The following is a 25,598-nucleotide window of genomic DNA, read 5'->3' as shown; positions in this document are numbered from 1 at the left end:
CAGGTAAGAAGTAACTTGTTCTTCGAAGGGATTGTGTCCTCCGATGTATTTCTTATCTTGATAGACTGCCATAGCAGTGTGTGTAACTGGAGGTGGGAGTAAAATTGCCACGTTTCCCCTCAAGAATGAACAGAGTGCAACACAGCTTTGCCAAATCTAGTCTCTTGGCTGGAGGAATCCAAGTTGTAAAATCTTGTGAAGGTATGTGCAGACGACCATGTGGCAGCCGCACATGTCTCGAATCAGAACCCCTCTTTGGAGGGCCGAAGAGGCTGCCATACCCCCGGTTGAATGAGCCCTAAAATTTTGAGGAGGCTCTTAATCCATCTGGAAATGGTCTGTTTTGTTATCGGTAATCCCAATTTGTGCCCTGAGTAACCTACGAACAGTTGGTCTGCTTGCCTAATCCTAGCAAGTCTGCTGATGTAAAAGCTCAAAGCCCGCCTTGGGTCCAGCCTATGTAGCCTTTCTTCCTCTTTCCCCGGATTGGGGGGGGGGGATAAAATGAAGGTAAGGTAATCTGAGTGATGTGGAATTCAGAAACCACCTTTGGGAGAAAATTAGGCTTCACTTGTAGGACAACTTTGTCTTTATGAAAAATTGTATGAGGGGGTTTACAAGATAGAGCTTGTAATTCGCTCATCCTCCTAGCAGATGTCAATGCCACTAATAAGACAGTTTTAAGGGTGAGAAGCCTTAGCGAACAAGAGTGGAGTGGTTCAAAAGGCGTACCCATCAGGAAATTTAAGACTAAATTTAAGTCCCATAAGGGAACTTGGAATGGAGGATAGACATTGGTTAATCCCTTCAGAAATTGTATTATTAAGGGTAACTTGAATTACGATGGTTCCTCTGCAGTGCGCTTGAAGATAGATAGCGCTGCGAGATAGCCCTTGATAGTGCCAACCTGAAGGCCCGAATTTGCCAAATAGAGTAGAAAAGATAACACCTTTGGTGTACCACATGAAAAGGGGTCGATATTCTTTTCTCTACACCAGCTGCAAAATGTGTTCCAACGGCAGCGGTATAAAGTCTTTGTTGCTGGCCTTCTTGCCGAAAGCAACACCTCCATGACGTCATCTGGGAGATCCCAATCCTTGTATCTCAACCTTTCAGATACCAAGCGTGAAGGTTGAGGGTTCTGATGTCTGGAGGAGAACCTGACCTCCCTTCTGCGAGAGAAGATTCTCCTCGAGTGGAAGATGAATTGGAGAGCAGATGGACATGTCCAGAAGGTCCGGGTACCACGTTCTCCTGGCCCAGTCCGGGGCAATTAGGATCATGGCTTTCCAGAACCTCCTGATCATTTGAGGAATGACGGGGACTGGAGGAAACGCGTACAGAAGTGGAAAGTCCCAGTCCACTACGAATGCGTTCCCTAGAGCTCCTCTCGGGGAAAATTCCCTTGAACAAAACTGATCGCACTTCCTGTTGATGCTGGTGGCGAACAGATCCACTTGAGGGGTTCCCCAAAGGGTGTAGATCTGTTGAAGGACTTCCTGAGCTAGTTCCCACTCGTGGGAGACTGTACTCTGCCTGCTCAGAGCGTCTCTCTCCGGCTAAGTGAACTGCCGATATAGAGATTCCTTCTTGGATTGCCCAAAACCAGAGCTGCATCGCCTCTCTGCACAGAGGCAGTGATCCTACGCCTCCTCTTTTGTTGAGGTAGTGCATGGCCACTGTGTTGTCCGTCATCATCAGGACATTTTTCCCCTGTACAGATGCAAGAAAAGCCTTCAGCACTAGTCTGATTGCTCTCAGCTCTAACAGGTTGATATATAGTCTGGACTCCGATGGAGACCAACGACTGCTGGATGGTCAAGTCATTGGCATGGGCTCCTCACTCCGTGAGTGAGGCATCTGTGACTACTGTTATCTCCGGCCATGGTTGCCAAAACAGTTCTCCTTTCAAGATGTTCTCCTGGCAGGCCCACCACTGAAGGTCTCGAGCCACCTTGTCCGGAACCTGAAGGAGATCTGTCATTCTCCCTGAGAATTGCGACCACTGAGTTCTTAGTGCCAACTGAAGAGATCTCATTCTCAGGTGAGCCTCTGGCACAAGGAAGATGCAGGATGCCATGAGGCCTAGCAACCTCAAAAAAGTCGAAGGCTGGGAGACGTTGGGCATTTTGAAACTTGGTGACCATTTGCAGAATATCTTGAGCCCTCACCTCTGGTGGCGAGGCTTTTCCCAGGGAAGTGTCCAGGACCGCTCCAATGAACTGAAGTCTCTGTGATGGTATCATCTGTGACTTCTTTAAATTGAGGGAGAAGCCCAGTTTGTGAAGGAAGTGGCAGACATAATCTAGCTGGATCTGAGCTTGTTCCGGAGATACAGCTCTGATCAGCCAATCGTCCAGGTAGGGGTAGATGTGAATCCCTTCCCTCCTTAAGACTTGCCGCCACTACCGACATTAGCTTGGTGAAGACCCTCGGGCGGAGGTCAGCCCAAATGGCAGAACTCGAAATTGATAATGAGAGCCGCCAATTGCGAACCTCAGGTATTTCCTGTGTTTGAGATGGATTGGCCCATGGAAATAAGCATCCTGAAGGTCTAGAGATACCAGCCAATCCTGGAGCGGGAGGGCCTGAAGGATCTGAGAAAGAGTTACCATCTTGAACTTGTCCTTCCTGAGGAACTTGTTCAATTCTCGTAGGTCCAAGATAGGTCTCAGTCCTCCGTCCTTCTTCGTATTAGGAAGTAGGGGGGGGGGGGGGGGGGGGCGGGGGGGGGGAGTACCAGCCCTTGTTCCGCTCCGCTACAGGTACCGGTACTGTGGCACCTTTCTCCAGCAGGTCTACAATTTCCTGCAAGAGGAGCGGATCTGGAACTTTCCGAGAGCTGATCCCCGGTGGATGACTGAGGAATGCGTAGAAAAGGCAGGCAGTAACATTGGGCAACTGTCTCCAATGCCCAAGCATCTGATGTAGTAGCCTGCCATTCTGTCAGATGTTGAGTTAGCCTTCCCCCTACTGGTGTCTTGTGAGGAGAGTCCTCAGAGTGATTTAGAGGCGGCTGATGCAGGTGCCGAGGGTAAAGAGGCACCTGCTGCTGCGGCTTTTGTATTTTTACCCCGTCCACCTCGGTGAATCTTTTTTGACCTCTTTGAACCGACTGTCCTCTGCCTTTTCCGAATGTGGAATAAAAGCGAAAGGACTTACCTCTCCAAGAGGTTCCTGAGGGGCGATATGGCGTTTGACGGATTGCAGCTCCCAGGGATTTTGCTGCTGCTTTGGATGTCTAACTTTTCTAGGCTGTCATCCGCCTTCTTAAGCAAAGAAGAGCCGTCAAAGGGCATATTTAAAAGTCTGGCTTGTACATCTGGAGCAAACCCAGACTTTCGCAACCACGCAAATCTGCGGGTTGTAGTACTTGCCGCCATGGCCCTACTGATACTGTCAGCGGAATCAATGCCAGTTTGAAGGGATTCGCACATTGCGTCTTTACCATCCTTAATGATGTTTAGAAACGCTTCCCTTTCTTCTCCCTCTGGGAGGCAGTCAGCCGCTGATGAAGCACACTCCCAAAGTGTATGGCTGAACCTTGCGAGCGTACAAGTAGCGTTAATAGATTTCAATGCCATGCTACATGCAGAAAAAAACTTTCTTAGCCATAGAGTCGTATCTTTTGTCATCCCTGTCCTGTGGAACAGTAGGGTATGCCGATCTACTGCCTGATGCAGTTGCTGCTTGGACAACCAGACTCTGGAGTTAAATGTTTAGACAAAAATTCAGGGTCAGTAGTGGATACCCTATATTTGGCTGATAACTTTTTGTTAAACGCCGGGATAACCTCAGGAGTTTCCCAGTTAGCCAATATTTTTCTTTGTAATGCAGCGTGAAATGGAACCACAGGATCCTCCTGTGGGCCTTTAACTAAAATGTCTGTAAGGTCATCCTGTTGGAATGCAGGTGAAGGTGTAGACCAACCCATGAATTCTATAATTCTTTCCATTAAAATTCTGTAAGGGGTCTCAGCATGTTCCCCTGGGTCTGGTTTGGCAAATTCTATTTCTGGGGAAGTATCCAACCCACCTGCCTCATGTAAGGATTCTCGAAGATCCTTTAACCTATTTTCCTCAGAGGTAAATTCCTCTGGTTCAGGCTAGACCGCATAGCTCAGTTCCTTGTAACTGAGCTATGTGTGCACCCCCATGTTGGCTGAACCCCCCCCCCCCCCCCCCCCAAGTTAAATAGTCCCAAGTAATAGTCCCATTCTAATGTTGGTCTTCACGATGGTTATGAGACTGACTCCAAGAGTGTCTTGGATGAGGTTTTAAGGCCTTTGATCTGGCCCTAACTGGAAGGCTGACTTGCCAGTGAGGGCCGGGGCAAGCGTCATGACAAACCTATCAGTGGTGCTGTCTGTGAGGACTTGCACAGTTTGGGCTCTTGGATGCAGTTGGAAAGCGTGCAGGACTTTGAGTACTAGTAGTAGTAGTAGTAGTAGTTCTAGAAGGTTGATGTGGTTTTGGGCTGCAATATGTGTCCACAGACCATGCGCTGTGTGGTGGAGGTAACGAGATCCCCATCCGAGAGTGAGGAGTCTGTTGTAATTATCGCTTGTATTGGAGGATTGTGAAAGGGTTTCCCTTTAACAGATTTTTCTTTGACCACCAGCAAAGTGCTTGTACTAGGGTTAGCAGAACAACCACTAGATTGACCCATTGACCACCTGCCTGAGAACACGGTTTTGCTAACCATTCCTGCATTGGGCGCATGCACCATTCCTACATTGGGTGCATGCGCAATTGTGCGTGTGGAACTAGATAAATGCATGAAGCCAGCATTATGAGCAGGCGCATTGCCTTGCGTAAGGTTATTTGACAACTGGCCAGATAATGAGGTATTTGCAGCAGTATGTTTTAAACTCTCATTTGAGGGGAAGACTAGCCCCTCTTCTGTCATTATTATAGTTCCTATGAACTGCTTGGTTTGGCTTGGAACAAGGCTTGATTATTTCCGTCCTTTGGGCATTTAGCGTGCACATTTTGGGGGATGCCACTGTTATCAGCCAGTCGTCCAGATAAGGCTACACTGGGATTGGTTGTCTGCTTAAGTGTGCCGCCACTACCTTGGTGAACACCCTTGGAACTGAGGCTATGCCGAAGGGGAGCACCTTGAATTGGTAGTGTTGATTTGCTATCTTGGAACGCAGGAATTTTCTGTGCGCTGTGAACATTGAAATATGAAAGTATGCATCTTTCATGTCCAAAGTTGCCATGTAGTCCCCCTGTTTTAGCAGTGGGATTACTTCTTGTAGGGTTGTCATGTAAAACATTTGTGGCTTGACATATGTGTTTGCAGGGGACAGGTCTAGGACCGGGCGCAATGTAAGGTCTTTCTTTGGCTCAAGGAAGTACATGGAATAGATACCCTTGTTTACCTTGTTTGCTGCGACGATCTCTATAGCATCCTTTTCCAGCAGTGATTTGACCTCTTCCAGCAGAATGCGCTGTTCCTCCTGCGTGGTCTGTCTTTGTCTTGGCGGGTGGTTGGGTGGTCTCTGTGCGAGTTCTATGCAATAGCCTTCCGCTAAAGTGGAAAGTACCTACTTGTCTGATGTGATTCCCTCCCATACGTGGGTAAAATGACAAATGCGACCTTCTACTGGAGAAGCATGGAAGGGGACCTGGAGCAGGTGGTCATTGTTTTGGGAGGCGGAGCCTCTGGTTGAGGAAGCTCTGCCTCTACTCCTAGACCTTCTGTGCCCACTTTGAAAATTCTGCTGGGAGGAATGCCCCTGCGACGAGCCCCAAAATGAGGTTTGTCCACCCGGACTATAGTTAGACGACCGATTGAAGTTTTGTCCTCGAAAGCGATGTGTATTAAACACGCCTCTCTGCACAAAAGGTTTGTTAGTAAGATATCCGAGGGACTTGAGGGTGTTGTACTCTTCTTTAGCACTTTTCAGTGCATCCTCTAGTGCTTTCCCAAATAAGGCGTTTGATTCAATCAGCATACTAAGAAGGGTGGATTGAGTTGCCAGCTTAAAGCTGGATTACCTTTGCCATGCATGGCGCTTAATGAGAGTACCCTCAGCTACTATACAGCCTGCATTATCTGCTGCAACTAGATTATTCTTCAGGATGCAGTTTGCCACCTGCTTACCCTCTGTCACTGTTAAAAGTGGTGTTTTAAGGGGCTCTGGAACAGAGTCGATGTGTCTTCAGATCTCGTCCCATTTGTGGCAATTCTAACTTGCCAAAAGCGTGGTATTATTAGCTATTCTTACTCGGCATGCAGCCGAGGAAGCTACTTTCCTGCCCAGTGTATATATTTTCTTGCTCTCCTTGTCAGGGAGGGCTTCAACAGAGGCCAAGGGCGTGCCCGCTCTCTTTCTTGCGGTAGTTCCGACGAGAGAGTCAGGCTTTAGTTGACCCCTGATGTAGAATGGGTGGCAGGGGGCTGGTCTGAACATCTTTTCAATACAGGGGTTAACTACCCTTGTATGGGTGGGGGTAAGTAAAGAAGAATGAATGCACCTCTGGATGGACTGCAGGAGTGGTATAAATTGTGCTGCAGACCTCGCATCCCCAAGGAAATCTTCTGCAAAGTCCTTGTCGACTTGTGCCTCTTGGGTATCGATTTTAAAATGTTCGGCAGCCTTTAATAGGAGCTCCGTATACTGCAGCTGTTTATCCACAGGGGAGTCCGCCACATGTTGGTCATGATCGTCCGGAGATTGTATGATGTAGAGACCATTGTCATCCTAATACTGGTCTGTGTCATCTAGGTCCCCTTGGTCTGCTATTGAACAAGGGTCTTGAGAGCCTGAAGTATCAATGTAGTATAGGTCTTCAGGCATGTTCTGTGAAGTGCTTGGCTGGGCAGTGTCTAGCCGTGGTCTTTTGGCGGTAGGCTGGTTTTTAGCGGCCTCCCCTTGTGAGGGCCCCTGGAGGTTGGACGGTTGATCAGGGTTTTGATCAAAAAAGTCAAAGCATGACATTCTACGCATTACTCTGTTGAATTGTTCAGGGGTAAATTGGGTGGAGCTTGGGAAACCTGTGGAAACTGGCGTAGAGATACTCTCTGAAGTAGAGGGTTGTTTGTGGTGCATTGCCCCTGAAAGGGTGTCACTAGGGACAGAGGATTCTTTTATCCTTGAAATAGGGCATTTAGTGGGCGGTGGCGTCGAAGATTTTGGACTTGAGGAGAGTGTCTTGGACATGTTTTTTAATTAGCTCCATTTTGAAGCTATTGGAAAGGGCCGTCGAAGCATCTTTCGACGCACGTTTGCTGGTACCTGAGGATTTATCAGTTGCATTTGTGATGTTGGAAAAAGACTTCAGCATCTGTTTTGGGGGCCTGTCATGTGGTGAACGCGATCCGATGGCCCAGAGGACAGGGGTTTTTCAGACCTTCCCTTCGATACTGCGTGTGGCTTATCGGTTAATGAAGTGGTCGACTGTCGGCCGGGGGGGGGGGGCGGGTGTTGTGTGGCGTGCAGTGTGGGTGCTTCAGCCGCCGTGTGTCGTCTCCATAGCAGAACCGCCGGCCTGAGTGATGGAGTCGGGGACTCGCATGCAGGAAACGGTCGGGCCCCGATCGCCCTCAGCGTCACTTAGACAGCTTCAGTTCGGAGAAATTGATCACTGAGCGTAGGTGCGTCTTTGGTTGGTAGACATCATGTGGCATTGAGGTGTGATTGTGTATGGTTTGTTTTCATGTCGGCTCAGGTTTAAATAAACTATTGTGGTTATTAACCATACCAACTACCCTCCTGTCAGTATCCACAGTGCATCCCTTTTCCCGCTTAGAAACAGTCTGTTCTCTGCATTCCTTTAGAGGGTGGGTTGTATTTAGTAGTGTGTGGTGATAAAGTAGATATTTGTATCAACCTTGACTGGTCACTCCCTTCTATCATTGAGTAATATTTGTATTTTCGCTGTGTTTAAAATATCCAACGATCCACAACCTTTGAAGGAGATAAGCCTGCCGTTCAGTCCACATTACCAAAATTGGACAAGGATGCTTATGTAATTGTATGCTTGCTTAATCCAATCTGCCCGAAGCCATTCTGGTGTATTAGGGGTGTGGGGCTAATTGATGGTTTAGAAACAGATATTCATGCCTGGAACACTAGTACCCCAGAATTTGACCCATCACATTGGTTAATGAATTAACTCTGGGAACTCAAAGCGCTACTGGTGTAATAAAAATGTCTTAGCAGGCCTGCTTTTAGCCACTCGATTTATAAGCACTCTGCATGTCCTTCACTGAAGTCCTATTAAAAACAAGCATTCGCAAAGCCAGTGAAGTCCTCTTTAAAACAGTGCCAGCGAAGAGGCATTAGCAGAGGTGGAAATATGGGAAGAGGGTGAAGAAGGAGCAGAGGAACACTGAGGAGGAGGTGCAGACAGCGAAAAGGAAAAGGACCATGACGCAGAGGGCCAAGGAAAGCAAACAACAAGCCAAGACCAGCAAGAAACCCAGAGGAAAAGGGAGGGCGCAGGAGGATGTAGCCTTACCGGGACCAGCATCTGCTGAGGCTCCAGGGTACCGTGGTGGTACGCCCAGCACTCCTGTAACCAGAGCGGTGGAAGTAGCTGCGGATGGACCCACATCCCTATAGATGGTGAAAGGTATGTTCATGCAGTGCATGCAAGCATGGGGGAAAAGGGGACATGGTCAGGCATTGTGTGTTAATGACAGTACTGTTAAAAGAAATGTGGTAAATAATGCTGAGATGACAAACCGGCAGGCGCTGACCCAGGGTCCAGAGGGTCCTGGGATGGGAATTTATCATGCTTTTGCCTTACCCAGCACAGGCCCCGTAGGGGGGTTAGCTATTTACCTCAGGTGGGGGCAATTCCAGCAGGCAGTTTTCGGACTGTTGCTTTACCCAGCTCTGGCCCCTTAGGGGGGGTTAGCCAGTTGCCTCAGGTAGCATCTCCAGCAGGAACACAACAAGGGCAGGCATGGTTGGGGCAAGGGCCCGGGGATCCACACTTTCAGTGGGGAGAGCCAAGGAGCGCAGCCAACTACAGCGATCCCATCCCCTGGGGCAGGGTGGAGTTTGGGGTAATGTAACCCAGTATGGGAGACCGATGTCAGGCTTTGCACCGGTGCGAGTGGCAGTGAACTCCTTGGTATGGCACATCCCACGGGCCATTAAGGAAAAGTTTTGGAGGAAGGAGTTTATTGACATCTTTGACGTGGTGGGGATGGTACCCTTAGGGGAGGGCTTAAAGGACTTGTCAGAGAAAGAGAAGGAGAAGAGGTGAAGGGAGAGAACCAAGGTGGACCCCACAATCCACAATTGGCATTTAGAATGTATATGTCCATTATGCTAGAGAAATTCCCGCAGGATGCATTAGCAATGATCAGGTATGAGCAATATATCCATGATTTTATTTTCAAATTTCTTTATTGGGATTTATGTAATAAAACAGTGCCTCACTGGATCACACAGTCACAGTAGTAGTAGTCAGGAATACACAAAATAGGCCATTTGTGAATTAACGATTAAACAGAAATAACAAAACAATAACAATATTAACAACATGAACAAGTCTCCATATGGTCGATGATCAAAGCAACAAGGGGGGGTCAAGCAGCAAGCGAGCACTGGTTAGGTACTGCGCCAGTATTCCGTTCCAGATATCGTGTGTCAACAGGGGTCAGTCGCTCAAGGGGGTTTATCATCGTTGGAGGGGTTGAGTAAGGCCCAAGTAAGAGTTTTCCAGGCGGCAAGTCCCAAGCTCGTGTTTTCAGGGGATGTGGTGAGGCCGTTCTCCCAAGCTGAGGTTTCTGCCCCTATCCAGCGCTCCAGTTCGTTGTGCCATACCTGATATTGTGGGCCTCCAGGTCGCTTCCAGGCCATAGCAATGGTCCTTTTGACCAGAATGCATGCCAGGTCCATGAGCTTGACTGAATGTTTGAACTTGGCCAGTCTGGGGTATGTTCCAAGAAGGCACTCCTTCGGGGACCATTCATATCTGGTCATGCCTGCCTCGCTACATAGGAGTTCTACTCTCGCCCATAGTCGCCGGACCTGGACACATCCCCAGAACATGTGTAAGAGATTTGCTTCGTCTCTGCCACACCATGGGCAGTTGTGGTGGGGTAGCTTATATATTTTGGCTATTCTAAGTGGTGTCAAGTAAGATCGGTATAACATGTTGAGTTGTATCAGTTTAAATCTAGAGTTTCTGGATACCGCATTAGGGAACGCTAGTGCTCTACCCCATTCGGCTTCAGACAGTTCGTGACCCAGGTCTCTCTCCCATTTGGTTTTGAGGTCCTGACTGCGGGGGTTGGGCCTGTCTATTAGGTGACTATATATGCGGGACACAGGCCTCCATCCATCCGCCAAGCTGTATAGGTGTGTTATGAAGGAGTTGGTTTCGGGCTCCTCGGGCCATGTGTCCCATTTAGTCTTAGCCAATTTGCGGATCTTTATGTACAAAAGGAATTGACCAGCCGGGACGCCAACATCAGATTGCAAGGAGGGGAAATCCCGGAAGGTGCCCTCATTGTATAGATCCCCCCATGTGTATACTCCCAGCCTTTCCCAGTGTCGGATGGAGGCGAGGTCCACCGAGTTCTGGCATAGGTCGGCTAAGAGCGGTATGTCCGGGTTGTAACTGTGTTTCAAGTGAAGAAGGCTCATAACCCTTTGCCATACCTGACGACCCAGGGTAGCTAAGAAAGGAATCCCATCCATAAGACGTTGAGGGGCCCAAATGAGTTCATTTAACCGGATTGGAGCAATCGGGCGTTGTAAAAGCAGAGTTTCGGGGGTAACATCATCGGCTAGCCATTTAGCCACAAAGCTTAATTGGGCAGCCAGGTAGTAACGTTCCAGGTCGGGGAGCCGAATGCCTCCTTGTTCGTAGGGGAGGGTCAGCGTGGATAATGCAAATTTGTGCCTACTAGTTCCCCACAGGAAGTCTTTAAGTATCCTCCCTAAGAGACGGAAGAAGGGAGTTCTGATGTAGTAAAAAATATTTTGAAACCCATAGAGAAATCTGGGGAGGACAATCATCTTAATGATGGAAGCCCTACCCATCATGGATAGGGGGAGGCGAGCCCAAAACCCAATTGACTTGCGCAAGGGAGGCAGCGCCGCTACCGTGTTGTTGGCATGCATGAGTTCAGGCGTATGATAAATATTGATGCCCAGATAGCGGAACGTGGTGGGGCACCAACCTATGCCTAGTGAGGGGAGGTCATCTACGTGTATATTCCGGAGGGCGCCCAACGGAAACAGACAAGACTTGTGTCTGCTAAAGTGTATGCCTGATACCTTGGCAAAGTTGCCGAGGACCTCCAACATGGTTGGGACATTCATCTGTGGGTCCCTCACATAAAGGAGAACATCGTCCGCATATAGGGAAATTATATGATCCACCCCGTCAATCCTTATGCCAGCGTCAAAGAATTGTTTTCTAAAGAAAATGGCAATGGGTTCAAGCCCGATTATATATAGCATGGGGGAGAGCGGGCAGCCCTGCCTTGTGCCCCTTTGTATGTCCCATTCCGTGGAGATGAGCCGACCAGTTTTCACCCGAGCTCGCGGCTTGGTGTAGAGGACTGTGATCCATCTAATGAATCGTTCTCCGAAACCAAACTCTCTAAGCACCGCAATCAGCCATTCCCAGAAAATTGAATCGAACGCTTTGATGGCGTCCAAAGAAAGCAAAGCGTGGGATTTCCCTGTATGAGTGGGATGTGACAGTACGTGTTGTAATCTACGTAGATTGGCAGTGGTGTTACGGCCCGGCACAAAGCCGCTTTGGTCGGGGTGCACCACCTCTCCAATCACCTTGGACAGCCAGCAATATATCCATGATATGGGAGTGAATGTCATGATGCCTGCCCCCGGAAGACCAGACCAGGCCCAGCAGCCCCGGAAGCAGGCATCATGCCACTTGGAGCATGCCCAAAAGCCCCATTTAGGGGCTGTTTGGGTACAGTCCTGGCGCTGTGGGCGCCAGGCTCATTATTGATAACTTACCTGAAGCAGACCATGCCGCATACTCAACCGGGGGCAGACCATGCTGCATGAAGACTCAAGCCAAATGAGGCTTAGGAGGGACTATTTTACTGAAGGGACTATTTTGTTACTTGGGTGGGGCTGTGGAAGAATACTTACCTGGATCTTCTTCCAAGGCTATTTAAACTACGCCCGGACAGCCACACGTGCTTCGCGTTATTCTGCTTGCTGCAGCGTAACGCTCACCGTGTTTTCAGCAGCTCCAGTCTTCAGCCACGCCCGCTTCAGTCCTGGGACTCCTGGAACAAGACGACAAAAAGGATAAAGGTTAGAACAGGAGTTTTAACTTTAATCCTTACCTGAATCCTGATCCATTTCACCACGGAACTGAAAGACAGAAGTCTTTGAAGCATTGCTTCGCATTCCTACGGCGCAGCGCTGAACTCACCTGCTTGGTGGTACTTCAGCATTCCATCACGCTCTCTCCATCTCGCGGCCGCCCTCCGACACCTAAGGAGACAAAGACAGCAAGGGGACTCTCTAAGGCCATACAAGCTACCCTCAAGGACTTACCTGATTTACCACGGGAGGTACTCACCTCATTTCGGGTCGACGCAGTCAACTCTGCTTCATCGTCGTACCCCGGCCCCTAAGGGGAGAAAGCAAGGACAATACCAGTTACCCCCCACAAAACGTACCTGATTTACCACGGGGTCTCACCTCATCTCGGGTCGGCACAGTCAACTCTGCTTCATCGCCGTACCCGGCCCCTAAGGGGAAAAACACAATAGACTTACCTGAATCTTACCGAGAGCCATTTGGAAATCTTCGAGTGGATTAATCGGCAACCTGCAAGGAATCGGACAGAGTGAAGAGCAGACATTTGAACTCTTATGAACAATTGGACTTTAGAGTCAATACTGGAACTCACCAATTCCTCTACGCCAGTGAAGTAACTGGTCATCAACGCGCCCCTGCGGTCGACGCAGGATGGAGAGCTCATCCTTCCAAACCATCAGGTGAGACTAAGGAGGGGACATCAAGAGCGATCAGTGGGAAGACAACGGGAGTGGGGAAGGTGGGTTGACACTCAATTCCACGGGTGGATAATTCCTCTTCTCCTTTGCAGAAGAATATTCTTGCGAGCCAGACAAACTAGGCTGAGCGGGCCAGTCCAGTCAGTCATCTCGGCGCTACACGTCACGCTGGTGGAAATAACAGCGGCCCAGTTCCGGTCGACGCCCCCGTGGGAACCAGATGAGCGTAACAGTGAAGGATGGTTGGAATATGAGCAGGGATTTAGGCTAATAATGCAAGTCTGGGCTGCTATGTCCTGGGATGAGGTGGAGATAAGCCTCAGGGGGAGAGAACCCAAGTATGGAGAGGTAGAGGCGGTTACTCCCAACGAGGGAGGGGGTCATTTCGCGGGCCCTCCTCTTGGAACAACCTGTCCAGCTACCAGGGGGAGCAAGCAGATTGCTGGAGGTTTGCTGAGGGGGACTGCCACTTTGGCAAAATATGTCAATTTAGGCACGCAAAGGGTGGAAGCGCTGGGGCTTGCAGTTCCTCTTCAAGTGATCGGAAGAATAAGAGCAGCGCTAAGTCAAACGGGAAACCAAAGCGGGAGTAATGAGCTGCCACACATGCTTAAGTTTGACAAACCAAAGGGAAGCCAGAGTGTAATTAAATCATGTTTATCCAGGCCAGTTAAACTCCACGCTTGGATTCCTTTGTTAAAGGTGTACCACAACAGCGCTGATGCGAAATTGCTGTGGGAAGGTTTCAGGTGGGGGTTCAGCATCCCCTTTTCAGGAAAAGCGGGTGGTAGGGAAGCAAAGAACTTGCAGTTAGCACTGGGGATGCCGGAGGTAGTGGCGCAAAAAGTGGGGAAAGAAGTCAAACTGGGTAGAGTTACGGGGCCTTTTTCAACCCCTCCTATGGAGAATTCTGTAGTGTCACCATTGGGGCTGGTTCCCAAGAAAGAGGAGAGCCAGTATAGCTTGATCCATCACCTCTCCTTCCCGGAAGGGGAATCTGTGAATGATGGCATACCGGAGGAGCTGTGCCGGGTGCATTACTCGTCTTTGGACAACGCTATACAGATGGTAAGATCTGCAGGTAGAGGTGCCATAATGGGAAAGGCAGGCAGAGTCAGCCTTCAGGTTGCTACCTATCCAAAAGGAGAGTCATCATTTGCTGGGGTTCAATGTGCAGGACTAGTATTTCTATGATAAATGTTCACCAATGGGTTGTGATATTTCGTGTTCATACTTTGAAGCATTCAGGCATTCCTGGAGTTTGACTTACAAAGAGAGTACAAAAGGGCAGGGTGTTACACTATCTTGATGATTTCTTGTTCATTGGCAAGGAGGGGACGGGGGAGTTCAAGGCTCTCATGAGCACATTTCCAGGGCTTGATGGGTGTTATGGGGGTCCCACTAGCAGAGGGGAAGACAGTGTGTCCAGTCACATCTTCGACATTTCCAGGGATCGAAATTGACTCAGTCAAGGGCGAATGCAGGTTCCCCTATGACAAGGTGCAGAGGTTGAAAGAAGCAATCAAGGTGTTGAAGGGTAAGAACAAAGCAACCCTAAGAGAACTTTAATCACTGGCTGGCAACCTCAATTTCGCTGGGAGAGTCATACCCACTGGGAAAGTGTTTGCTAGAGGTATCGAGCTTAAAAGAGTGGGATTGCAGCATGCCTCCCAACATGTCCGGTTAGCATCTGAGGTAAAGGATGATCTCAGGATGCAGGAACATTTTTTGGATGAGTTTGAGTTCAATGGGGTGCTACAGTGGAGGGGAGAATGGGTCAGCAGCGAGAGGCTCAGACTATTCAGATTATTCTGGGTCCCACGGTTTCGGGGCGATTTTGGGCAGCAATTGGTGTGGTAAGGCCTGGCCAATGGAGTGGCATCTGAAGGGGATCACCAGGGACATCACTTTGCTCTAACTTTTTCCCGTTGTGGTAGCGTTTAAAATGTGGGGGCGGGGGATCAGTTGAAGAACAAAAAGGTGTTGCTATGGTCGGACAATCTGGCGGTGGTTCAGATCAACCAGGGGTCATCCAACAATTCAAGGGTGTTGAAACTGCTTAGAGAACTCACCAAGAGCTTGCTGATGTTGAACATAGAGGTCAGGGCTCGGCATATTCCGGGGGTCAAAAATGTAGCTGCTGACTCTCTCCTTTACAGTGGGAGAAATTCCGGGGGAACTGTCCAGAAGCAAGGAAGGTGATGTCCCCGTTCAAGGAGCACTGATGGGGGATGAATGGGGTGATCCAAGTTCTCTGATACACACAGCTCCAACACCAGGCACGGCAAGAAGATACAGGGGGCTTGCTAGGAGCGGTTCTTGGCATTTCAAAGCGACGTTCTGCTGGAAGGGCAGAAGGATTTACCAGTGCGGGCCTTTGTGGGATGGTGTTGGCGTACGGGGAGAACCAGAGCTTGGATGGCTCATCTCTTTGCAGCACTAGCGCATTATGCTAAGCTACATGGTGAAAGTGACCCCACCAACGAACATTACATTACAATGGCCCCGAAAACCTGATGAGGCGTCCCATTGACATTGTGAATCTGCATGGTTTGCTTAAATGCCTGCAAGTAGTATGCAGAAACGATTCTGAGAGGGTGTTGTTCACAAACGCTCAGGTGAACATTTACTTAAGAAGATAAAAAACTGATCAGAAAGGGAAGGGGATTGTGGTGACACTCCAGGCCATCCAGGGGAGTATAGTCTGCCCAGTGGGGGTTCCACTGCTGATGCACAGGGATGGGTCCGCCCTGAGCCCCTTTCAGTTTAGAAAGGTTATGGATATTGCCTTGGGAAATTTGGGGCTGACGGAAGGGGTGTTCGGGACACATTCCTTTAGGATCTGGGCGGCCACTTCTGCAGCAGCAGGGGGCCTAGGGTCTGAAGAAATCAAGCAAATAGGGAGGTGGTCATCCAGGTGTTTTAAGAGATACATCAGGCCTGAAAAAATGTAGCGTTAACCTGCTGCATTCTCATCTCCTTCCCACTAGCAGCAGCCCAAAGGAGGAGGTGGTGTTCCGTCTGGGTGGTAGGGCATTCCTTTGTGTCGAGGGCCGGGGCAAGCTGGACGCCAGAACAGGAGGAGCGGACGGCTGGCGAATACCGGATTTGGTGGCACGGATGAAATGGGCCCAGCTGCAAGGGCTCATTCACAAGTTGCTGGGTAAGCAGCAAAAGCCAGAGGTGTTGGTCATTTATCTGGGCGGGAATTACCCGATAAGCATGGGAAGGGGGGCTTTGTTGAAGGAGATGATGTTCTCATTGCAGGATTTGTCGGCGCAGCTGGGTTAGACAGAGATCGTGTGGTCAGAGATTATTCGCAGGAACGGAGGGGAGCAGAGAACGATGCTGCGGTGGAAAGGTCAATGAGAAAATTGACTTGTGCTATGTCGAAATTCTGCAGGGGCAGAGGCGTCCAACAAATCAGACATGGCTTGATTAACTTGAAATCCCTGGAATATTACCTAAAAGATGGAGTTCATTTATCAGCAATGGTGATGTAACTCTTTTTCTGGAATGTGTACACAAAGCTCTTGGAATTGTAAATAATGGAAAGGAGGGAGCAATGGTGGGCGGTAACCCACCTGTGGCATGGCGGTGTGTGGGCGACCAATCACAAGAGACAGACTCTGAATGAGCCAGGAGAAAGCCGGAAAGGTCTTTGCTCTTCTCGGACCAGCACCTCTTGGGAGCCTAAGCGGCAGGGGTGTCTGGTGGTAACAATAAAGGCTCAGCTCCCCCCAAAGAAACGGCGCTCTCCGCCGCCCACGAACACCTGCAAGGGCAGGCGTGGCTCAGGCATAAAGGGTTGGGAGAGTTGGGCCTACTGTGGACTTGTACAAGGAAAAGGGGGAAGCAGGTTGTTGGACACGGAGCAGGCGCCACACCTTCAGAACTATTTTCACTAATGTGTGCAGTGATTTTATTATAATGTTGTGAAAATAAATCTGCGGCCAATTTTGCTAAATGAAGAACTGTTCATTCTGCACTTTACTAAGGGGGAATGAAAGGAACTGAAGAATGAGCAAGGATAAGGCTTATTGGTACAAATGGACAAATGCAAAGGTTATTAAGATGACGACGAGAAATCCTAAAATGGAGGAGGCAGTGCGATAACCCGGCCAGGGTCCTCCTCTGCTCCCCACACCCCTGGGTAAGGGGGAGGGCGCAGACCAAAAGAGCGGCAAAAGTGTCTAGAAGCCCGCGAAGGGCTAACAAAAGAAAGGGGCGGGGTAACCCCTTTTATAACTGACGGGTGTCCTACAGCAGGAAGCATCCAGCCCCTGCAATAGGACGCCCGCTACAGAGGAAGGAAAGATTTCGTTTTCCACCCACCCACCCTACAAATGGAACGGAGGTTGGATGAGGCCTGGTCGTTGATGCCGCAGGCCAGCGAGGCGTTGTGGCGGTGTTTGGGCGACCAGTCACAAGAGACATACTCCGAATGAGCCGAAAAGGTCTTCGCTCTTCTCGGACCAGCGTCTCTTGGGAGTCTAAGCAGCAGGGGTGTCTGGTGGTAACAATAAGGGCTCAGCTTCCCCCCGAAGAAACGGCGCTCTCCACGCCCACGAACACCTGCAAGGGCAGGCGTGGCTCAGGCATAAAGGGTTGGGAGAGTTGGGCCTACTGTGGACTTTTGCAAGGAAAAGGGGGAAGCAGGTTGTTGGACACGGAGCAGGCCCCACACCTTCAGAACTATTTTCACTAATGTGTGCAGTGATTTTTTATAATGTTGTGAAAATAAATCTGCGGCCAATTTCGCTAAATGAAGAACTGTCTCATTCTGCACTTTACTAAGGGGGGATGAAAGGAACTGCAGAATGAGCAAGGATAAGGCTTATTGGTACAAATGGACAAATGCAAGGGTTATTGCAATGTGAAACCAGATTTAAGAAACAATACATACTTTTAAATAAATCAGAAGAAAATGGAGCATTGTGGCAGATAATGGGGTGCATCACAGAGCAGGCAAGAATGGTGCAATGGCAATCGGGTAGTACTGCAATGACGAGACGGAAGAAACTTTAATGAGGAAACAAGCTGTCATAGCGCCTACGTCCAGGGCTTTAAAATGAAGCTTCTTAATCTGCCTTCGGCACATGAAGGACACACTTTGTTCCACAGTAGGCAAAACACACAAGGCACACAATTCGCCAGGTTTCGTATAGTTTCAATGATAGGCATGCAGTTGATGTAAACCGGTCAGATTATATTTTCCATGTTTCCAAAGGATTGGTGATAAATGGCCCCGAGACCACGACGCCACAACATGGAGGGGACAACTGGTTGCTCATTGGGAAGGAGAAATGTAATGGTTTTGCTTTCACCTGCTTCAAGGCAACAGACGTGTTGTAGCACACTCAATTTCGAGACTGCACGCCGATATGTTGGCATATCAATTGCATTTTCTATGTACTTTGCGGCCCACAATTGTGCTCGTCTGAAATGGTCACATTCATTATAAAGTGAGGGTCAATGGAAGGACAGAGCTCATCGAAACTGGCACGTAGGTTGTTGCACCATGGATTTCAAGCACACTAGTCCAGTAGATTGCGTTTACGTGTAGAAACAGCCACTGAAGTGTGTAAAATGGTAGACATCGACTTTCATGGTGCTTCAGCTGTTTGTTCGTTTGTTTGTCCAAAATACTTCAGTTTCCAGGACTTAGAATTGGGAGCCATTTGGGTCATTCTTTTTACGTAAAATGTCATGTTGAAAACCCTAGAATGCTGCATTGTACTTTTGTGTCTGTCACCTATTTGAGTTCTTGTTCGTGCTCTCTCGCTCCCTCATGCCATGTTACTTGTACTTTTGCATACATTCCCTCTTTCCTTTTCATCCCAGCTACGCCTTTTCTTGCAATCTTATTTTCTTTCTTCACAGTGTTTGTTTTTTACAATGTCGGTATCGGCGCCTCTCACTGGCATTATTCCTTCCTCGCACCATCTGTCTCTCTCAAACTCTAACCCCTGCATCCGTTCTTGAATCTACCCTTACACTTGTGTTCTCTCGCTTTGCTATCAAGGGCATCATCATCCAGGCTTGGATGGCCTCTCATGGCCTATGCCTGAATGATGACAAGACTAAGCTTATAATCCTCAGCACCACCTCCAACATAAACAAACTCAAGTCTCAACTACACAAGCTTTATCATAGATGGTAACACCATCAAAGTAGCCAAAGAAGTCAAAGCTCTAGGCTTCTACCTAGACGCCACCCTTTCCTTCAACAGACAAGTCAACGCCATGGCCTCCTCCACTGCCTACACATGCAGACTAATTAGAGCAGCCAAGCCCTTCCTCTCCACCAACAGCTGCACCACCCTGGCAACTGCCTTAATTTTGTCAAAATTGGATTATTGCAACACCCTATATCTGGGAACTAACAAATGTATCACCAACAAAATCAAGATCCTACAAAATAATGCCTTCAGAGCAGCATTGAGCATCTCCAGAATAGATCATATCTCTGACATAAGGAGAGCGAACTGGCTCACCACAAAGGGCAAAATCTCACTTAAAGTAGCCTCTCTCACACACAAATGTCAACAACGCCGCCCCACGTTACCTCAGACAAATTCAAGATACATTCCTCCAACCGCCCTACTAGAACTGCCAACTCCAATCGCCTCACAGTGCCCAAATTCAAACTCGCCAAAACGGGAGGAAGCAGTTCCCCAGTGAGAGCAGCCCAGTTGTGGAACACCCTACCCTTCAACTGGTTTTAATTAATTGTTGTGCTCCTACGCCATCGTCTAGGTCTGCTTCAAGCTGATTAACTCTGCATCCACTGCCTCATTTCATGCCCTCTGCTATTTTGGGTAAAAAGAAACTGTGTATAAAAAGGCCTTATGCAAATTTTTCTCAAACATAATTTTTAAAATGATATACATTTATAAAAACTTTTTAAAGCACTCATTACTCCATGTAAGGAATAGGAACACCTTACACAGAGACCAGGAGAGAATAATAGGGTTTTTATACAAACAAATATAGGGAAACCTCAACAACAGTACTACAAAGAACGTCCCGAGTCCAAAAGTTAAAGATGTGTACATTGTACACAACAGTGTCTCGGCATACTGAACAACAATACAGAGAAGGTGAGTGTCAGACAAAATCCAAGTCTGACCAGCAGATGCAGAATATTCTGGGATACATTTATAATATTAAATGCCAGTTAAAGAGAAATGCAGCAGTTCACGCCCAAAAAGACAAAGTCCTCATTAGCGGGTTTCAGACAGTCCATGTAGCAATTCTATAACTTACCTTAGATGGCGCTATATCTCATTTCGTATAAACACTGTCGAAACATTTCTGAAGCAAGTTAAATTACATAAATCATACTCACATGTTATTAACTTTACATTCACTAGAAGGTTTGCATTTAAAATAAATGTTAACGGGTTCGGTCCTCCTTCTTCCAAGAGTGACAGAAGCTGTTTGTGACATGGACGTTCTTCCATCATTGCATCTATTTAAATTATAGGAAAATCACAGAAACAGATCAATTAGAAAAACAATATATTTAAGTCAAAGTACTATCTTAAAAAGAAATGTTAATGATGGATCTCTTGTCAAGAGAGACAAGCATCTGAAAAGACCACAATGTTCAGCTTTCCTCTTTTCTTGGGGAGGAAGGGGGTATCAAACAAGTTACTACAAAAACTAAACAGTGAGGACCTTCAAGCATGGATGAACTTGTGACCTTGCTAAGGACATTCAAGTGCTGTGACATGGTCGGGGATCTGATCCTGTCAAGTAGAGATGGGGACCACTCTCACGCTGGGGCGGGGGCTGGGGGGAGGGGGAATACCAGGGTTTTCAGCAGAGCCTGTTCTGCCCGAGAGGTAGGGTGTGTGGACGTTAGGAGGGCCCCTGTCCCTTCCACATTGAAATTCTTAACCTTTTTTACTAGATACCCTTTGTACACACTACTAGCCAGTCTGTTTCCCCTAGTAAACTACAGTTCCCAGAAGTTCCGGTAGTGGAAGAGTGGGCACGCAGCCAGAAAGAGAGACAGTGAGAAACCTGCAGACTGGGAAAAAATGCATACACCGATCTGTCAATCCCAACGCCCCACACAACCTAGCCTCAAACAAATATGTCACTCTTTTTCGTTGTGTGATATTGGACGTGCACTGCCAACATATTGAGTGATTCATTGGATTCTGTATGGCAAATTCCATTACGTGGAATGTAATCGAACTGTAAACCGAACAACACATGAAATTAATGTAAAGTTTGCAAATGTGATATGTGATTTTAATAACATTACCTTTTTGTAACTAAACATTTTGAAGGGTTACATTGTTTAACCAAACAAAATAAAAAAAAAAATAATAAATAAAAAAAGATGTCACTCTCTGCAGAACACTCCATTCTGGTTTTCAACGCGTTCACCCACAAAGACAATATGCTTACCTGCGACAGAGTTGTGGAGTAGTCCCACTCCAAAACTAGCATCCCACACACGTCAGAAAGCCCTCACATGAATGGACATATTGAAATTGATTCTCACTGAAATGGGCTGCCACTGACTAGAGCCAGTAGACCCACATACAAGAAGGTGGGCGGTGCCTAGGACCCCTTTTATGCTTTTGTTCGCATAACCCCACCCTGGGGAAAGGAAAGCCCATGATAGGTGCAGGGAACCAGGTGAGGGAAGAGAGCCAATGAGGGGGTAAAGGAGGGAAAAGAAGGGGGGGGAGAGGAAACCAGAAACTGTAGGTTATACACGTGAGGTCTAGGGAGGAGAAGTACCAGCAGACCAGGCGAAGGAGGGACAGTGTAGGAAAGTGTGGAGGAGTACTGCTGACGGAGTGTGCAAGGTGAGGTATTAGTTGGTGGGAGAAAGTTATACTTTGGTTTGTGTGGCATGCAAGGTGTGTAAGTGGAACCAACAGGGAGACAGTAGGGAGTGAATGAGGAGGTTACTGGGGAAGTGAAAGGAGAGTGAATGTGAGGGAAGGTGGGGGTGGAGACGAGAGGGGTGATTACTGATGCAGGAAGAATAGTAGTGCTGAAAATAGCTTAGAAGGGAGAGTAGTAGTGTGAACAGAGGAGAGTAGCTTTGGTGGGGACGAGAGAGAGAGAGAGAAGTAGAGACAAAGATTGAGTGGCAGAGGCACGTAGTAGAGAGAGGAATATTGGAGGGCTAGAATAGACAGTGTGGGGAGGAGAGACGCCGGGAAGAGCAGTAGGCAGGAGAGTAGCATGAGGAAAGGCAGAGAAACCTAAGGAGAGGAATACAAGGGTGTGGAAGGAAATGACCAAGTGTCTGGAAGGCATCAATCCTACTGCAATGGGGACTTTAAGTCAGGGACCACCTAAATTGCTTCCAGAGGGAGTTAGAGAATCCATATACCTTTAGGCCATCACAACCAGACAGTCAGCTTCTTAGATAGCAGGGGCTACCTATCCCTAGATTCAATCCTGGGATTGAGAAATGCCTGGGATGGGTAGAGAACTATCCACACTAGACGAGGGAGAGAGATGACCCTTAGCGAGCCCCTTTTCTAATCTGAAAATAAAAACCCTTAAACTGTCTTTGAGAGTTGATGTGGTCTTGAGGCCATCTGTGGCATACCACTGACCCTTTTCACAAATGTGTAGTGCTTATATATTTCTGCACCACCCACTATGCTATAGGTCCCTCCCTAGGAGTCCTGTGGAGACGCACACAAAAATAAAACAAAGCACAAACAAAAAAAAACAACCCTAGTTCTATTAAGCACTCCCCAATATACCTCACCAAAATACCATTACAAAAATGAGCAACAAACGAATCCCTCTCATCCCGTCACCCACTTCGATTCACCATTTCAAGCATAGTTTTCGACACCAAAGCATCATATCCATTTTGTGGGCTTTGCAAGTAGGGACCATCCAGATTCTAACCAGCTGAATCCAATTAAAGCAACATTTTACTTTTTATAACAATGATAGACTGACCTGGTCCTCAACGGTTTTTCCATGTGAGATACAAACAAAGTCTAAACATTTGGTATCTTAGTTATATCTAATAAACCAAATGTACTCTTCGGGGCGTAAAAGGTATGCCACACCTTCTGCTACAAAAGTGTCAACAGTGGTGGGTCCTCTTTCTTATGACACCTTGTAATAACATTACTAGACACCATCAGCGGGTGTGTGTGTGTAATCTGTAATGCCCCTAACAACCACCCGAGTCTTGGAAAACAAATCTCAGCAATATTCATAAGAAGCTGTAGTACCACAGGTCGTACAAAGAGGATATGGGCTCGATTACAACACGCTCCATGCAATAATGAAGGATTTTATCTTAGACGATTCAGATTTATTTATTGGCAAAAAAGTAAACTAATTTAAAACGCAAATTTACCTATTTGAGAAGAACCTTCCAAAATGGTGAAATGTATTAAATGCTAGCTTGAAGACGAACGAAGTGGCATGTATGGTGACATCATATGCAATTGAATGATGTTAGTTTTGGCGAGTTCTGTAGACTGTTCAATCAACATTTGCCTAGTATCAAACCAGATTCATAGACTTTTGTCCAAGGAAAATGCAAAAATAGTACACAACTCTGTGTCCGACTATGCGTTAGGTAAAAGGGAATTTTTAGATGAGAAGTGTAAATGAAAAAGTTTTTTAAAGAAGATTCCAAAATGTTTCTATTTGTTTAGAATAATCAATTAAGGCGGAAGGTGTCATTGAACACCTTGAGGTGAGCAACACCAAAATAAAGAAAATGGACAAAAGCAGTGTGAATCAAGGAGCAATAACTGTACGAAGAAGGATTTGTAATAGAGGTAATTTACATGCTTGATTGTTGAAACAGCAGATCATCATTCACACACTTCCGATAAGCACGCACACTGGGGGTTGTATTTCTTAACTGTTTTCCACTTAGATTTTGAAGCTGTAAGTGGGGAAGGACAGGCACATGATGAGGAAACATGAAAGCAGTCTGAAGAAACAGGACTCGGGTAGGGTGTTCAAGTAGATTTCCCATGTGTGCGGTTTAATGTTGTTGTGAAAGATCCTGGGTGCATTGTTGGGTCAGTAATTTTAAAATGCGACATAAAATTGTATTTATTTGCTTATACACGTTGTTCGATTTTATACGTTACTGCTTACCTCATGAAGAAGTTCTAAAAATGGCACTTTTGAGATGAAGCAGGTCGAGTAGTGCAAGATCATGATCATTGTGATTCAAAATATATTGACATGTCTGCTACTTGTTAACAAAGATACATGTATAGGCTATAGTTGTGCTTATTAGGGTTTATAAGGAACAACGAGTGGCATTTTTTGGAATGTAAATAAGCAGTGTGTATTCTGTGAAATGGTTACAAAAAAAGTGTTTTGATTGGTCCGTGTATGTTACCAAATAAAAAGAGGATAGATAACCAGAAATGTGTTTAGGATGTTTTTGTTGCGTATGAAAAATGGAAAGAAGCTTAGCAGAAATTAATGTTACCATTTCACTACTATATCTCCTGTAATCTTGCCTTACACTGCTCTGCTACTCTACCTTGATTGAGTTTGGCTAGGCCCAAGTGCCAATTACCCTGTTCATTAACTAGTGTAGCCTCTCAGAACCTTCCCACAGGGCTGGTTCTAAAAATCCATCTTAACAATTGGTGGCAGGGTGGGATAAGATGTACTCAGTGAAGTCTCTCTGGAGTGTACAAATAGTTCTGATTATATAGAACTTAAGTTACTAAGGTTTTAGTGAAGTACAACTATTTAAAGTAACTACAAGCATGGAAACATACGCTGTTGTGTCACTTTCAGCTGAAGGTAGATTATTTTAGAAGGTTTTGCTATGAGAAGGGGATACCTATTTCTGGTACCAAATCTAAACTTGTGCAGAAACTAATAAATCATCAGCTGTGTAGAAAGGGTGTCCTCCCTGCTGATGGGGGAAATCCTACAGGTCCAGGTCCTAGTACTAGTAGTCCTGCACGTTCCTAGTTTCTTCAATTTGTCACTACCTCTGATGCAGAGGCTTTCTTTTGTAATGATGTATTATTCTTATAGCGCTTTGGCAAAAGCGTTTTGCAGAGAACATATTTACATACACTATCACCCAACCGAAGTTGGTACTCATTCATCGACCTCAGAAAGATGAAAGGTTGAGTTGGCCTGGTCATGATTCGAACCTGCAGATCATACACAGATTGCAGCAGCGAGCACTGAACCCACCGAGCCATCTTACCGGCTAGATAATCGATTTAGAAGAGGAAACAAATGGGTCCAAAGAGTTGGGACAAAGTCTGCTCAATTGGATGCTGCCAGAGTGGAGAAGGACAAATAGAGGGAAGCAGTAAAGCGAGATAGGCCATTCCAGCTAGAAAAAAAATCAGAATGGAGTCGGACTCGACTACAATGAACGAATACTGGAGCTCCAATTGGGACACTGGGTGTGGCTCAATTGCCTCCTCTCATTCCAGATTCCTAAGGATCTGGCGAGTGTCTCAAGGTCTAAAATTGGGGACAACTCATGTCCCATACATGAAGAGATTCAGAGACCAAAAAAAAGCAGAATGTCACTTGGGCTGTGTTACAGAAGATTTTCTTTTTGCTGCTTTCTCTCCATAGATATACATGGAACCCCCATCCTTTTACTTTTGT

At 47.2% G+C, this 25,598-nt stretch overlaps 1 protein-coding gene across 2 annotated transcripts in view; it reads right to left on the bottom strand.

Moving 5' to 3' along the window:
- Positions 1-25,598, bottom strand: part of ZFYVE16 (zinc finger FYVE-type containing 16) — a 1,039,436-nt gene that overhangs the window by 701,658 nt on the left and 312,180 nt on the right. For both annotated transcript variants that reach the window (XM_069627543.1, XM_069627544.1), the window contains exon 7: positions 20,329-20,451. In XM_069627543.1, the coding sequence (XP_069483644.1) occupies positions 20,329-20,451 (123 nt within the window). The remainder of the gene's footprint in view (positions 1-20,328; positions 20,452-25,598) is intronic.

The sequence above is a fragment of the Ambystoma mexicanum genome, chromosome 6p (assembly GCF_040938575.1).
Source record: "Ambystoma mexicanum isolate Mex_15411 chromosome 6p, UKY_AmexF1_1, whole genome shotgun sequence".
Lineage (NCBI taxonomy): Eukaryota > Metazoa > Chordata > Amphibia > Caudata > Ambystomatidae > Ambystoma > Ambystoma mexicanum.
The sequence above is the reverse complement of the archived record's forward strand: the minus strand, read 5'-3'. Positions and strand labels throughout refer to the sequence as shown.